General features: G+C 44.3%; 1 protein-coding gene and 1 pseudogene across 1 annotated transcript; both read left to right on the forward strand.

Moving 5' to 3' along the window:
- Positions 1-11268, forward strand: part of LOC146989396 (uncharacterized) — a 52775-nt pseudogene extending 41507 nt beyond the window's left edge.
- LOC146989397 (zinc finger BED domain-containing protein 4-like) lies at positions 8939-9991 on the forward strand. The gene is made up of 2 exons (XM_085772882.1): positions 8939-9764; positions 9900-9991. Exons 1-2 carry the CDS (start codon positions 8939-8941, stop codon positions 9989-9991), a joined length of 918 nt encoding a protein of 305 aa, XP_085629008.1.
- Positions 11269-17814: the final 6546 nt, after the last annotated feature.

Below are 17814 nucleotides of genomic sequence, written 5' to 3' on the forward strand. Positions count from 1 at the left end.
TGTACAAAAAAAAACTAAAATACAACACACTGCAGAGTGATGCCTGCTCTCCTACTCCTCCTGCAGTTGCTGCCCCCTCACCCTCTCCTAACCCTCTTCTCCCCCCTCCCCTCCCCTCTCCTCCTTCTCCTCCTGCTGCTTCCCCTTGTCTCTGAAGTAGGGAGGGAGACGTCGTGGCGTCTTCAGCCTCTGTGTTGGACGCGGCCGCGGCAGCGACTCACCGCGCTGATCTCTCGGTTCGTCGTCACGTCGGTTAGACAGCAGCTGGTGAAACTGACTCCGTGATCCGCTTTCGCTTTGGCATTTCGGTGCTGATCATCTGGATCAGTTTACCTTTCCTGCCTCCTCCGATCACTTGCTGGAGCTATGCTAATAGCATCCGTGGCTAAGCTTTCCTCCAGCTCCACGTTACACTTGTTCCAGGCTCTGCTCGTGGTTTTCCTCTAGAAATAGAAACTTTTGGGGGCGCTAGCGAGCAGGCGATGGAGTAGGCAGCACAAGCAACATGCTCTGCTGAATTTCGGTTAATAGTTATTTTTTAGGCACCTTATACCAACAGAAAACTACGACACATCGTTCTGAGTTCATTCTTTTTCTGTTTATCATTTTTATTGTGACGCCGCAGCGCGAATGGCCTACAATTTGCGAAAATTTGAGTTCACCAGAGGAGCTAACGCAACTGGGCCCAAAGCCTCAAGCCCGAGTGATTCACCACCCAGGTGTAACACACCTGAGCCTGAAGACCAAATGGATGTCGCGGACCTGAAAGCAGAAATCCTCACAGAGTTGAAAATGGACATAGCTATGCTGCTCAGGTCGGAACTCAAGACCGCTCTGGCCGAAGATTTTGAAAACATCAAGTACGAGCTACAGGCAGTAAAAACGGAGCTAGCAAACAATACCGCGGCTATTCGCTCCGACGTGGAGACGATGAAAACAACAGTGGCACACATGGAGCAGGGGCTCTCGTCATGCTCAGACGACGTGACTACATTGTTAACAAAAGTGGGGAAACTCGAGACAGAGGTCGGCAGCCTGCGGGAGAAATGTCTTGATATGGAAGGAAGAATGAGACGCTCCAACATCCGCATACTAAATGTCCCAGAGACTCCAGGCTCAAGCACACCGGCAGCTGTCTCCAAATTGTTAAGAGAAGTGCTAAAAATAGACAAAGAAGTCCTGATCGATCGGTCCCACAGGGGTCTACAGCCGAGAAACCAAGACGGTAAACCCCGTGTCATCGTGGCAAAAGTCCACTACTACCAAGATTGTGCTGACATCCTCCGCCGCGCCAGGGAGCCCGGGCCGCTCCGGTTCAAAGGGACCGACATCTCCATCTTCCCGGACTACCCCCCGAGCGTCGTGCAGGCCAGATCCGCCTTCAGCGAGGTGAGACGACTACTTCGTGGACGAGACGGTGTTAAATACGGTCTTCTCTACCCAGCACGGCTCCGGATCACGCATAACGGAACTGAGAAGCAGTTTCAAAATGCGGGAGAAGCCATGACCTACGTGAAAACCAGAATCCTACCGGACTCTTCCAAAGACTGACCAGGACTTGAAATGAGTGAGAATAGCTAAATTCTACGTCTGAATAAGGTTGGTGCTGTCCATCCTGTCACGCAAACACATCACCTTGACTGATACACTCTACAGAGCTAAATGGCTCCAGTTTGTTCCAGATGAAGAAGTAGAGAGCACCTAAGTTATCAAAACTGTGCTGTTTTTCACTCTTTTGTTTTTGTTTACAACAGATAATAATTTGAATGGTCAGTATACTGTTGTGTCACTATCAGTATCATTTTCTTTTCTGTTTACTCAGCACTTAGACAACAGAAGAAATATTTTTGTTGTCTTTAAAGGGAAAAAAAAAAAAACTTTTGAATTTAAAAAATTTTCTAAGGTGCCTTATACAAAACTATGTTCTACAGCAGAGTTTGTTCTTTTAGAGCTAGTGTATCCTCATACAAGCACTTAAATGTGTAGATACTGTTGCGAGGGGTTTGGGAGTCACCTAGTTCCTTCAGGTGAGGGTTGGGGATTTACTGTACCTGGGTTTACAATCGGTTTTCTTTTCTTTTTCTCTTGGTCCATTGGTCATGTTTACTCATATTTTAAAGGTCCTTTCAACATTTTTGAAACTATAAATACAGGCAGACTTAGTGCATCGCTAATCTTTCCCTATTTTGAATATGGCTACGACTAACACAGACTTTTCAAACAAATCAACTAATTGTGACGTAACCTTTATAAGCTGGAATGTAAAATCCTTGAACCACCCCACTAAACGAAAGAAAGTATTGACTCATTTGAGAAAATTAAAGGTGGGAATTGCCTTTCTCCAGGAGACGCATCTCCGAACCTTTGACCATTTTCGACTCAGGGGAGGATGGATTGGGCAATCATATCATTCTAATTTTCATTCCAAATCTAGAGGTGTGGCCATCCTTGTTGATAAGAACATCCCATTTGTTATGTCAAAGGTTGAAACAGACTCCTCAGGGCGTTATGTAATTGTGGTGGGCAGACTGTATAATACACCAGTTGTACTAGCGAACGTATACGCACCACATTGGGATGACAGTTCTTTTTTTATAAACTTCTTTGCTCATATCCCTAACATGGACACACATCATCTTATCCTCGGAGGGGATATGAACTGCACATTATCACCTACTCTGGACCGTAGCTCACCTAGAACTGCGTCCAAATCCAGTGCAGCGTCTCAACTGCAGCTTTTTCTTAATACGAATGGTATAGTTGATACATGGCGCTTTCAAAATCCTACGGCTAGAAGCTATTCCTTCTTTTCACCGGTCCACGGAACATACTCGCGCATAGACTATTTCTTTTTGGATAAAAGGCTTCTTCCATTAATAAAAAAGTGTGAGTATCAAGCCATAATTATCTCAGATCACGCTCCCCTGTTGATGACTTTATGTATACCAATTTCCCATGCCAACTATCACCCCTGGCGCCTTAATACTTTATTACTTTCAGATGAGGACTTCATTAAATGTATCTCTTCCGAAATAACTTTCTTCCTCGAGCATAACCAGACTCCAGGAATGTCTCCTTTAACAGTGTGGGAATCCATGAAGGCGTACCTGAGGGGTCAAATAATATCATATAGCGCACAACAAAGAAAACGTCACAATATGAAACTTGAACAGCTAACAAATGATATTCTCAAATTAGATACTACACTTGCTGTCACCCCATCTGATGATTTATTCAAACTGCGATTGACTCTTCAAACAGAGTTCAATCTGCTATCAACAAGACAAATTGAAAACCTAATAAATAAATCACAGAGTAAAACATACGAATGTGGTGAAAAGATAGGGAAGATTCTAGCCCATCAGCTCCACCAGAAAACTGTGGATAGAACTATAGCTGAGATAAACGATGAATCGGGCACTAAACATATAGATCACTCTGAAATTAATTCATGTTTTCATAGATTTTACTCCAAGCTGTATGATAGTGAATCTCTTGGCGACCATGTCCTATTTGATTCATTTTTCAGGAAAATAAATGTCCCCACAATTAATAGCAATACTGCATCCGAGCTAGATAAACCATTTTCTGTACAGGAACTTATGAATGCAATTAAGCTCATGCAAGCTGGAAAGTCCCCAGGACCCGATGGGTTCCCGAGCGAATTCTTTAAAAAATTTGCAGATCAGCTGTCTCCTATCCTGCTTTCTGTATTCGAGGAGTCACTTGCCACTGGTTCTCTTCCTCTAACTATGCGACAAGCGACCATCTCCCTTATTCCTAAAATAGATAAAAACCTTCTAGATTGTGGCTCATACCGTCCCATTTCACTCTTAAATGTAGACAGTAAAATCCTTTCCAAAATGCTGGCCTGCCGCTTAGAAGCGGTCTTGCCCTCAATTGTAGCCGATGACCAAACTGGCTTTATTAAAGGTCGCCACTCCTTTTTTAACATTAGACGCCTATTTAATATTCTTTATGGTCCCACTCCACCCGACATTCCAGAAATATTACTATCACTTGACGCAGAGAAGGCGTTTGATCGGGTGGAGTGGGATTATCTCTTCTACACTCTCAAACAATTCGGATTTGGTGAAAAATTCATTTCCTGGATTAAAGTTCTGTATTCGTCTCCACTTGCGGCTGTTCGAACAAACAATAACCTCTCCTCCTACTTCCCTCTCCACCGTGGCACCCGACAGGGTTGTCCTCTGTCGCCACTCCTGTTCGCTATTGCGATTGAGCCACTGGCTCTAGCGTTACGTGGTGAAATCAATATAAAGGGAATTCGGAGATATGACTCGGATAATAAGGTATCCTTATATGCTGATGATATGCTTTTATATCTCTCTCACCCTTTAACTAGCCTACCAAATACTCTAAACCTGCTTGAAGAATTCGGCAAAATATCAGGATATAAAATTAACCTACAGAAGTGTGAAATTATGCCAGTGAATATAGCAGCTAAGCAAATTGACTTTAGTTTATTCCCGCTTAAAGTCAGTCCACAAAAATTTAAATATTTAGGAATCTGGATAACACATGCCTTTAAAGACATATTCAAAGCAAATTTTTCACCATTATTGGCTAACCTTAAGCGAGATATGGAACGTTGGAGTCTACTCCCCCTGTCACTAGGAGGCAGAATTAACATAATTAAAATGAATGTTTTGCCCAAATTCCTGTACATATTTCAGTGCATTCCCCTACACCTATCTAAATCCTTTTTCATGTCAGTGGACAATTTGGTGTCGGGATTTATATGGAACAAGAAAAACCCCCGAATACGGAAAAGGATCTTACAACAACATCGTAAACATGGAGGATTATCCCTCCCTAACTTCCAGTTTTACTATTGGGCTGCCAATATTAGGTCTATGTTGTTTTGGAAAGACTCTCCATATGGTGACACCACCCCTGAGTGGTTACGAATGGAAAACTCCTCTTGTCTTCATGCTTCTTTACACTCACTTCTATGCTCAAAACTTCCTCTCTTGGATTCCATATCTAAATTCACCTTAAATCCAATTGTGAAACAATCTTTTAAAATTCTGAAACAGTTCAGACGGAGTTTTTCTCTCAAGGACCTGCCCACTTGTACTCCTATAACAAAAAACCACCAGTTCATGCCATCAATCATAGACGGTGCTTTTCATGAATGGGCTAATAGAGGAGTTGCCACAATAGAGAATCTATTTATTAATAATATTTTTGCATCTTTTGATCAATTAAAATTTAAATTTAACATCCCAAACTCCCATCTTTTTAGATTTTTGCAGCTCCGTAGTTTCATATCAACATCATTTACTCACTTCCCATCCCAACCACCCAATACCCTCCTAAATTCCATTCTTAAGCTTAATTCAGGTTCCAAAGGGAATATTGGGAACATATATTCCTTACTAAATACATATAATTTGGAACCCTTGACATCATTAAAGATTCAGTGGGAGGACGATTTGGGGTTTGAACTTCCTGAGGAGATTTGGGAAAGAGCTTTAGATAGAATACATTCCTCTTCAATCTGCTTACGACATACAGTTATCCAGTTCAAGGTCATGCATCGTCTTCATTGGTCTAAAGTGAGACTAGCAAAGTTTGCACCTGACGTCGATCCCATTTGTGATCGATGCAGGCAAGCACCAGCTACCCTCTCGCATATGTTCTGGTTTTGTTCAAAACTAGACAACTTCTGGCAGTCAATATTTAAAACTTTTTCAGATGTTTTACAAGTACCTATTGAACTTTCTGCCATTACTGCCATATTTGGAATAACTCAACAAGATACTCACCTTAACCGCCAGGCACAGAATATGATAGCTTTTGCATCTCTTATAGCTAGGCGATTAATACTTTTTAAGTGGAAGGAGAAGCTTCCCCCAACCTTTAAGATGTGGATTAATGACCTTCTACATCATTTGGTACTAGAGAAGATTCGTTACTCTACAAGAGGATGTATGTAAAATTTCATGCTACATGGAGACCGTTTTTAAGTTATATAGAGAAATAAGATGTCACTAATTTTGGTGTTTTATATGACTGATACTGTATTATGTACAATTTGAAACCCACAAGGACCACTCTCAATCACTTGTTGATTTTTTATTTATTTATTTTTTTTATTTTTATTTACTTGTTTATCATGCTGTTTTGGTTTAATTAACGACTATTTTTCTTACTATTCTAATTGTGTCACTTTTTTTTTATTTATATAAATATTGATATGTATACGATGCATGTAATACAAGTAATTGCATACCAACTCAACACAAGATTGTAAAAATGGTGCAGTAATATTGTTGCAGGGATGGGGGGGGGGGGGGGGTTGTTGTTTATATTTGTATTACTCCTGATCATTTATACTTTTGAATTTATGTACTCTGTACATTATCTTTGTATGTACAAATATAAATAAAAAGACTTGGAGCAGAAATAGAAACTTTTCCCAACTTTTTTATCTCTGTACCGATCGCACTCGTCTTCTCCTTCCTCTTCACTTCTTGCTCTGATCTACAGTCTTCTTCGTTCTACACATCCCAGAAGCCCCAAAATTACTCACAGTGTGCGCAACAGCGTCCCCATTTACCAGCCGCAGAAAACTGCATTTAACGTATATATACGTCAATGGCACTCAAGCGTTGGATTTTGATTGACGTATATACGTCAATGGCACTCAATGAGTTAATTCCGTGAGAAGTTTCATCACAGAAAGAAATTCCTGCTCATTTTCTAATCAATTCATAGTCAAAGCAGTGATGGGGGATGCTTGGAGGTGGTAATGTTCTGGAGCAGGTGTGAATGTTCAGGAGCAGAGGTGTGGACTTGGACTCGAGACTTGAGACTTGACTTGGACTCGAGTCCCGATTTTGATGACTTACGACTCGCTTGATCAAATCAAAAAAAGACTTGGACTCGCTTGGGACTTGATGCCAAAGACTTGAGACTCTACTTGGACTTGAGAGCAAAGACTTGAGACTCTACTTGGACTTGAGAGCAAAGACTTGAGACTCTACTTGAACTTAACCCTCTTGACTTGAGTCAAGTCACATGCAGCAAGCACAAATATTAAAATATTTTTAAAAGTGTCACATCAATGTTATACTGAAGCAGCCAGCCAGAAATCCCGGCCGTCAGTGACACCTAGTGTCATAAAGTAGTAGCGCCGCCTGTACTCCACGTCGCCACGTCACGTCCCTACGTCACGTCCGTACGTCACGTTACCTTACGCACAGGCAGCTAACAGACGACGAGACCACGTTAGCTAAAATGTCCATTCCAACAATAATTTCGTTTGCTTTCAAGCAGTATGAGGTGGACAGCAAGGGGCGGAAAGCCGTGTGCAAGGTGTGTGGTGCCAAAATTGCAGATGGGATTAAAACAACATCGAATTTTAATCGCCATTTGGAGAGGGGGCACAAAGAAATGTAAGTAACATGCATGCACTGATGATTAGCAACTCGAATCGAAAGAGAGCATTGCCACCGGCCACAGCACGTCTCGGTGGACGGCAGCTGCTTCATTATTATGCAGGCACTGCAGCTGTGCAGCCAGTTTTATTTTGAACAGGTCATTACCGTTCGAGTGTCAACTTTTCACCCCACGTCCAAACAAATATTCAAATATTGAATAATAGGTGACAGCCCAGAGTCTACTGTGTGGATATTTAGCGTAGTAAGTTAGCTGCAAACTAGGGAGGGGGAGAGCGAGGGAGAGATAAGCATGTCAACATTGCTGTAATCATAACGTGAGGGTGTAGCCAGTAGGTTAACATTATTGTAATAAGCAGGGGTCATCGCCATACTGGCTTGGCTTGTAGTGGACATTTGTCAAAATTCTATTTTTGCAGTGGACATTAAAATGAGTAGGTCCATAAAGAGCTAGCCCTGTTTGATTATATTTGAACACTCCGAGTTATGGAGGTCCTTGAAAATAAAACATCTGAGGACCGCTGTCTTAATGGAATCATATTGTACCATACAGAGTGAGTGTCATACATATTCTGGAGAAAACCTGGAGACTGACACTCAATAATTGGGTCCTATAGTTGAATTTAATTCAATTTTATTTAAGTGTGAAATCACAAGTTGTCTCAAGACACTATACATAAAGCAGAGGCCCGTCAGTCCCTTCCTGAGCAAGTGATCAAAATAAGAACATTATAATGATTGCGTAAAAACAAAATCTATCTAATTTGCCACGGACCAGGCCAAGTCATATTGATGACCCCTGCCTATAGTTAACATTGTAAATGGGATGAGAGATAGAGGCGGTGGACTGGAAGGGAGGGGGAATTAAATTAATATTAGAAAGTTAATTTGCAATTAGTAATATTGTAATGCTACAAGGCATATGACATCTGTTTTTTGTGCTATTTTACAGATATGCAGCCTACAAGCTGAGTAAATCCATGCCCAGCACATCACAACAGCCTCCAATCTCCCAGTTCATGGACAGCGGTGTACAACATTACAGCTCTACTCATCCCCAGCAGAAAGCCATCACAAATGCAATACTGTCCGATTTAGTGATTGACTGCAACTTGCCCTTGTCAATTGTAGAACACGACAGTTTTCGGCACTTTATGAGGGTAGTTGACGGCAAATACAACCCAGTATGCCGCAGGACACTAACAGCAAAAACAGAGAACCTAACAGCAGAGAGACGCTCAAAATTGAAAACTGAGTTGAGCAACACAGAACATGTGTCAGTCACCGTGGACATTTGGTCAGACCGCAAAATGAGAGGGTTCCTTGGTGTCACCGTGCACTATATAGAGAAAGATGAAGATAGCCTACGGCTGAAGTCCAACCTCTTGTCCTTTGACCGCTTCAAAGGCTCTCACACAGCCGAGAGAATCTGCGAACAGTTTGAGGCTGCATGTGATGAGTTTGACATTAAAGACAAGGTAGACTACATTATTAGTGATAATGCTGCCAATATGCGGAAAGCATTCACGGTGTGCTTCCCCACTGAACACGAAGAGGAAGTATATGACACTGATCATATTGATGACCCAGAGCTCTGGAATGAACTTACCTTTGAAGATCAACAAACAGTAGATGCTGCAATGGCAAAAAAGCAGCGCCTGCAGTGTTTTGCACACACGCTTCAGCTGGTGGTGGGAGATGGTCTAAAGGAAACGAAAGTGTCATCTCCTGCTCTCTCAAAGTTATCCAAGTTGAGCTCACTGCTGCACACGAGCACATCATTCAAAGATGTCTTTGATGCTGAATTCGGAGAACACAGAGGCATCCCTGCTGCTGTCACTACAAGGTGGAACTCCACACTTCGGCAAGTAAAGGCAGTTCTCCATTTTGACCATTTAAAGCTCTCTCGTGTAGTAGAAAGGGCTGGACACAGGGAGTTGTTGTTTACAACACGTGAGTGGAACCTGCTGAAGGAGTTATTGGAGATGAAGCCATTTGGAGAGGCTACAGATCTAACGCAGGGGGAGAAGATTGTCACAATAAGCTCCGTTGTTCCCTCTGTCCTGTCCCTGAATCATCACCTTGAAAAGCTCAAGTCCAACGTCCGTTTCCAGAGCGGTCTGCTAAGAAGTCTCCAGGCATCCCTAAAGAAGAGATTTCTTGGAATCTTCATTAATGTTAAAATGGCCAGAGCACAGGATGGAATCACTGCTCCCTTTGAAGATCCAATCTACCTTGAAGCAGCTGCATTAGATCCAGCATTTTCCCTCATGTGGGTGGAGCACCATGTGCTGTGCAGTCCAGAAGTCAAGGCAGAGGTGGAACAACAGGTGAAAGGTATATAATACTGTAACTAATTTCTTACAATTTGATGTAATTGACTGCAACAATAATACTTGCTCAGTTCAACCCACTGCATCATCATCAACAATAATACTTAGTAATTAAGGGCTCTTTTTTCTCTGTTGGCAGATCTCATCCTGCAACATGCTGCAAAGGTTGAGCAGCCAGTGTCTCCTGCAGAGGAAGAAGCACAAGATAATGCCATACCTAAAACATATTAAGCGGCAATATGTATTTAATCATCAAAGATGTTCACTCAAACCCACATAATTGCCTGTTAGGAAATGTGCTTGCTTTGGGAGAAATGCAAAGGGAGCAGCGACCGGAGGCTAGTAGGCAGATGCTCGTAGGCTACATCCAAGTAACTTTATCCACAGGTTTTTAGAGGTTTACCGCTGACTGGTTAAACTCTTTTTAGGAGATTAATGTTAGTCTCATTGATGAAATCTAACAACAGTGGCAGTCGTATTAGTTTGTTTGAATGAAAAGTGTCACCACTCTGTCAATCGCTCTAGCTGACCGGACCGGATGTAGATTTATCCTGTGTGACATCACTTCAGAATCTTGTGAAACAGGCCTATCCATCCATCCATTGATTGATTGATTCTCTCTCTGTTCCTGTCTGTTGCCATAGAAACAGGATCACACCAAGGAGAAACCACACAGCTGTAATGGGTGTGGGAACACGTTCAGGACCTCTGTTCATCTGAATGCTCACCGCCGACGACGCCAATGTGGACAGATGCCATACAGGTGCGAGCAGTGCGACACATAGTGCACTGACTTGTCCGGACTGAAAATTCACCAGCGGATCCACACCAGAGAGAAGCCGTACAGCTGCAAGCAGTGTGGGAAGGCGTTCGCTACCTCCAGAGATTTAACGATCCACCGGCGCGTCCACACTGGAGAGAGGCTGTACAGCTGCGAGCAGTGTGGGAAGGCATTCACTCAATCTGGACAGTTAACGGCCCACCAACGCATCCACACTGGAGAGAAGCCGTACAGCTGCGAGCAATGTGGGAAGGCGTTCACTCAACCTGGACAGTTAACGGCCCACCAACGCGTCCACACCGGAGAGAAGCCGTACAGCTGCGAGCAGTGTGGGAAGGTGTTCACTCAGTACGGATAGTTAACGGCCCACCAACGCGTCTACACCGGAGAGAAGCCGTATAGCTGCGAGCAGTGTGGGAAGGCATTCGCTACCTCCTCAAAGTGAACGGTCCACCAACGCGTCCACACCGGAGAGAACTCGTACAGCTGCAAGCAGTGTGGGAAGGCGTTCACTCGATCCAGACAGTTAACGGTCCACCAACGCGTCCACACCGGAGAGAAGCCATACAGCTGCGAGCAATGTGGGAAGGCGTTCACTCAATCCGGAGACTTAACGGTCCACCAGCGCGTCCACACCGGAGAGAAACCGTATGTGTGTGGGCAATGTGGGAAGGCCTTCAGCAAGTCCAACATCCTGAAGAAACACCAGCAACTCCACAGCAGCTAGACGACGGGACGGTCCGGTCCTGCACCTGAGCAACTAACGATTATTTTCATCATAGATTAATCTGTCGATGTGTAAATGATTAATCGATAAGTTGTTTGGTCAATAAAATGCTAAAAAAAATTCAAAAATATCAATCAGTGTTTGTCAAACCACCAGACATTGAAGAAGCTGTTATCAGAGAATTATGACTTTTTTTCTTGATAAACTCTCCAACATAGGTGGCGGTGCACTCACCGGAGCGGACAAACTTGGATCAAACTTTAAAGACCGGGTAAACCAAGAATAAATATGTGTTTTAAGTTTATAATACCACAGGAAAACATATTATCAACCACTCTGTCAAATTTGGAGGACTAAAAAAGTCGTTAAGTATATAAAATTCTGCATCAAAGTTGTCAATAAATGAGCAGTTTTCTCTGCTTCCGGACGGTGGGGGCGTGTCGCCATATGGTCGTGCTGCAGGCAAAGAGACCACGCCCCATGGCAGCAGAGCTGGACTTCACTCACTGAAAGTCCCTGATACACAACCTAAACATGTACACTTCGTCATGAAATAAAGAGGGGAAAGTGACCTCAAACACACTCCACCACACACCCCAGTCCTCAGTAGCCTCGTAAACCAGCCTCTCACGGAAATGCATTTCATTTCATTTCTCGGGAGAGTCTGGCCTCACCCCCCCTGCAAGCGTTTGGGCTGGGCGGCAGCTGGGCGGGACTAGTAGCAAAGACGGTTTAATATCTTTGGTAGTAGCGTTGACAGACAACCCCATTCAGCCAATCAGCAAGTTGGTGTAGTGACGGGGCTTTGCACCAGTCGGTCCCTGATTGGCCAACGTGCTGTGTCAATCACAGCGGGCGACGCTGATTGGCTCGGCCTTCTGAGGGTTTCAGTCCAAACGCTTCGAATGGGGATGAGGCCAGACTCTCCCTCGGAATGAAATTAAATGCACTTCCGCGAGAGGCTGGTTTACGAGGCTAAGTCCTCAGCACTGACACAGCTGATAAACCTTCAGGAAATATTCTTACCTCAGCTCTTGGTGTCTAAAACAGTCGCTGCAGCAGCAGCCATCCAGCTTAACAGGTGATAATCCACCATGCTGCTCCCGTTTACATCTCGTTACCGGTCAGCGTGTTGCATCCATTTGCATTGTGTGAAAAAAAATTAAGTTTTTAGCTAACGTTAGCTTAGCTTTAGCTTCAAGTGTCCTGACAGGAGAAGCAGTAGCAGAGACAGTGAATCATCTCTGGACCTGGTACCGAGTCCAGACCCGGTCCAGACCGAGCTGAGCAGCAGCCATGTCCCGGTGGGAGGAGACCGGGGTAAACAACACGGTGGAGCCAGGATCAGAAACAGACCGGGGGAAACAACACGGTGGAGCCGGGAGGCTACGGCTGCTACCGCGGCTAAAAACTTTTTTTCTCTTTCACACAATGCAAACGGAGGAAACGGGCAGACCGCGAGAAACGGGAATAATATCGATCAGTGGATTATTGACGTGGTGCTGGTCTGCTGGATGACTGATGCTGCTGCTGCCTGTTTTAGAAACCAGAGTGAAGGTAAGAAATGGTTTGATCAGCTGTGTGTCCGCTCGGACGTGTGGTGGACTGAGACCACGGCGGAGTTATTATTTTTTTTAACGGTGTTTTCTGTCCGTGATTTTATGGCTGGTCTGCCGTGTGTCTGGTTGTGTGCGTGAGTGGAGGCTGTTTGGTCGGACAGTGTGTTAATGAGGGAGACCAGTGGCGGCTGATGCTAAAACAAATTGGGGGGGCGTCAGATAAATAAGATAAAGAGCATTGGTAACTTCACATCCAGCAGTAAACAGCAGTCAGCAGCGGATCAGCTGATCTCTCCCTCCGTACAAACGCTCCGTTCTGATCTAGCTCCACTGGACTTTCAAAGTAAAGGTGACGCCAGCTGAAAATTAGTTAGGCTGAATAGTGAAACAGCAGTGCCTTTATAGCCGATTTTAGGATGAAACTCTGAACATAATCTGGTCGGGACCAGGTAATGAGCTAAGCATAAATTACCGTGGTGATCTAAAGAGAGCCACCTTTGTAGTTAGTCTACTTGCCAGCCCATAGGGCCCCATTGTGAACCCGGAAATGTTGAGTACCCCAAAGTTTTATGTTAGAAATGTCATGTTCGTGTTCCAAGGATGAGGCCGTGTTGATAGCAAGTAACTTAGTTTAATAGGCTCGTTCGAGATGAACTGCGCCTCGCCTGGACGGTCGGCGAGAGCAGGCGGCAGCAGCAGGGGTGGTGACAGAAAGCTGCAGTCAAGTCGGACAGTTTCCAGCCGCCGTCAATACAAACAGGAAGTCACCAAAGTATATATTTCTTATGCTGTACTGCAATTGTCCAATAAATAACCAATATATTTCTCAGGATATAAGTTTGATTCAGTGTGAATATTTTTTAAAGCAGTATAGGCCTACAACATGAAATTCATATAATCTAGCATTATACAACAACACGTAGTGTTTGCTGTCCTAACTAAGAGCCAATCAGCTCATGATCCGGTGTGTTTCCCATCATGCCCTGAGGCTTGCAGGCGGTTGCAGTCGGTGGAGAGCAACTGCGGCGCCTGGCTCTAAAAACTGCGGCCGCCTTGATCTCGTGAGGTTATCGTTGCAGGCGCGTGCATGACGTCAGAGCAAGTCGGGATCAAGTCGGACACAAATCTAACCGGCATGCATTGTGCGCTGGTCACCGGCGATCGATTCTGCGCACGCCTGGCTCATCTCGAACGCACCTATAGTCTCACGTTCTCAACAACATACATGTGGCTCCATGCAGTCTTGCTCTACTGTGTTATATGGTACGGTAAGCTGACTACTAACCCGTACTGCCGCGGCCTAGCGGTCAAACATGTAATAACATCTAATCATAACATCCCCCCTTTTCTAAGGTAAAATGCATTAACATGAATCATCACATTAGCTGTGTCAGTTATTTCAACCATTTCACATTCAGCATAACTCTGCAACACATAAGCAGTATAACAGTTTATATCAGATTGCATAACTCATATCTAAGCCAACACTAGACCATTTAGAACACATTCACAACATCAATCAATATACATTTTGTTCAACATGTTTAACATGTATTGAATTTTCTTTGTTTATAAGTTCAGTCTATCAGGCTTTCTGATTTCTCTTGTGGACCTTCTTAACTCAGGTTCGCTTGGAGTAGGTGTGTGAGAGTCAGTGTTACAGTCCATAGCAGGTGTGGGAGTTACCTGAGATTCACCACAGGTTACACTGAGCTCACCAACAGTCCCTTGAGGAGTCTTTAATAGACTGCGACGATTGCGTCTGAGGATTTGTCCATCATCAGTTTTCACTGTGTACGATCGTGGAGCAACTTCTTGCAGGACAGTTGCTTTTGTACTCCATCCATCAGCATCCTCAATCCTGACTGTGTCGTTGGTAGTCAGTGGAGGGAGATGCTTGGTTGTTCTGTCATAGAATGACTTTTGCATCATTTTCTGTTGTCGTAGCTTATGTTCAATCTTTGAGTGATTCTTTTGCTTTAATTTGTCATTTTGATGACTTGGCAATGTTGTTCGTAGCTTCCTCTTCATCAGCAGTTCAGCTGGTGATAGGCCGCACTGAAGAGGTGATGCTCTGTAGCTCAATAAAGCCAGATACGGATCCGAGTCACTGTCAGCTGCTTTCTTTAGGAGTTGCTTGAGAATGTGAACTCCTTTTTCAGCTTGCCCGTTTGACTGTGCATAGTGTGGGCTTGACGTCACATGCTTGAAATCATATTGCACTGCAAACTTCTGCCATTCTTTGCTGCTGAAGCAGGGGCCATTGTCGCTCACCACGGTGTGTGGGATGCCATGCCTGGCGAAGATAGATTTAGCATGTGTTATGACACAAGTTGATGTTGAGCTTGTTAGTAGCGCCATCTCAGGGAAGTTTGAGTAGTAATCCATTACCACTAAATAGTCTTTACCTCTGAGATGAAACAAGTCCATTCCTACTTTGTGCCATGGTGCTGTTGGCACCTCAGCTACCACCATAGGCTCTTTGCTCTGCTTGTTCCTGTGTTTCTGGCATGTTTCACATTTACTTATAAGTGTTTCAATGTCTTTGTTCAGTCCGGGCCAGAACACCGTGTCTCTCGCCCTCCTTTTGCACTTTTCGATGCCGAGATGGCCTTCATGTATCCTGTGCAACATGTCCATTCTCAAAGCCCGTGGAATAACAATCCTGCCCTTTTTCAACAGCAGACCGTCCACAGTACTAAGCTCACCTCTGACATGGTAAAATTGTGGACATGAACCAGCTGGCCATCCCTCATCCATGTTCTTCATGACATGCTGTAGCTCAGCATCCGTTGCTGTAGCCTCCGCTATTTGTCTTGACTTTGTGTCTGACACAGGCAGTGTAGCCGACACCATGTTCACGTGACACTGTATGTCTTCGTCTGTTGCACTCACACTGTCGCCTGTAGTTGCTCTGGATAGGGCATCAGCAAGGACTAGGTGTTTACCTGGAGTATATATCAGTTCATACACTCTTTCCACAAGCCCCAGTTCTTCACAGGCTCTGTCACCCAGAAGTGATTCACGTCCCTCATTCACAACAAAGAAGGATAGGTGGTGCACTTTTCCTTTAGCTGTGACATTCAACCTGCATGTGCCCAAACATTTGATTGGCCGCCCATTGTAGTCTTTCAGTCCAGATTCTTTTCTTTTTATTTGTGGCTTATTTTTCATTGCCTTCACATCACACATGCTTATGAGATTTGCTTTTGCACCAGTGTCCAGTCTCATGGTGACTACAGTCCCATTTATCATTAGAGGAGCTATCCACTTATCTTCTGTAGTGACATCATTTACATTGTCTGGCTTATTTATTTGTTCACTTTCACAATTCACGATCAGGCTCGTCTATTAAGTTTACAGTTTTTTCTTTCTTCCCCTCTTTCCGTTTGGAGAAGCATTGTTTAGCAAAATGATTCTTGCCTTGGCAAGTGGAGCATTGCTTACCAAACGCTGGACACTGTCTAGGCTTGTGCTGTGAGCCGCAGCGCTTGCAGTTTATCATCACGTCCTCCTGCTGTGCAGGCCGGGTCTGTGTGCGCCGTCTCCGCTGATACGACACTGCTCCAACCGCTGCCGCGCTGTCGCTCTGCGCCGAGGCGACTGCAGACATCTCGCTGAACGTCCTCACGTGCCTTTGGGACAGCTCACTGGCCTGGCAGATCTTAATGGCTCCTGCCAGCGTCAGCTCCATCTCCCGTAGTAGCCTCTCTCTGACCTTTTTATCCTCCACGCCGAAGACGATCTGGTCCCGGACCATGGAGTCGCAGGACTGCGCCTTTAGCCGCAAGTCCGTCAGGAAGCTATCGAAGGGCTCATGCTGCCACTGTGTACGAGACCGAAACACGTACCACTCGTACGTCTCGTTCTTCTTCGGAGAACAGTGAGTATCAAACTTACTAAGCACTACATCCAACTTTTCATTATCTTCAGGACTGTCAAACACGAACGTGTTAAATACTTCTATGGCCTGTGGCCCTGCTATCGTTAGCAGCAGCGCTACCTTTCTTGCTTCTGGCTTCGCCTCGAGTCCCATAGCAGCAACATAAAGGTGAAACCGCTGTTTGAAGGTGCGCCAGTTCTCGTCGACATTCCCCGTCAGTTTCAAACTTTTCGGTGGTTTTAAATCCATGTCGTTCATTCGAGTTTACTCCTGGTATTCAGAAACTGCCGGATGCTAACTTATATATATTGGGCAACTAGCATAGTTGACACAATTAGCATAAATTTGCATAATTGCCTATATGGGCAATATTTCAACAAAATTGACTTGGCTGATCTGGGCAATATTGGAGTGGTTTTAGGGGTTATTGATGATGCTGAATCCATTTCTGACATTTTCAAAATTCAAAATGGCTGTCTAAACCGGAAGTGACCAGATTTTAACCGCCAGTGGGCCGATTTTGATGGATTTCAAAATCTGGTCATCGGTTTAGACAGCCATTTTGAATTTTGAAAATGTCGGAAATGGATTCAGCATCATCAGTAACCCCTAAAACCACTCCAATATTGCCCAGATCAGCCAAGTCAATTTTGTTGAAATATTGCCCGTATAGGCAATTATGCTAATTTATGCTAATTGTGTCAATTATGCTAATTGCCCAATATATATAAGTTAGCATCCGGCAGTTTCTGAATACTGGGGACCCATACTATCTATTTCTAACATAAAACTTTGGGGTACTCAACATTTCCGGGTACTCATTGTTGGCAAGTAGACTAAGTACAGGAGAGACTGGCTTTAGATTCAACATACCTCAGCTGAGTTTGGCCTGACACAGACGGGAGAAGCGTCGTGTAACTCCGTCCACGGCCACTTGCCTGCTGCATTATTTTTAAGTCAGGTTGCTCCGGTCCAAGCTCCTTTATCCTTTTTTTTTTACTCCAGCGAACGCCTCGTGAAAGGATTATTTCGTAAAGAAACGACTGATTTTTCTTTTGCTGCGGCCGCCATTGTCTCCTGTCTTGTTGTTGTTGTCTGTCTGCT

This window comes from Trachurus japonicus, chromosome 3, assembly GCF_045865225.1.
Source record: "Trachurus japonicus isolate A0001 chromosome 3, Traja_1.0".
Lineage (NCBI taxonomy): Eukaryota > Metazoa > Chordata > Actinopteri > Carangiformes > Carangidae > Trachurus > Trachurus japonicus.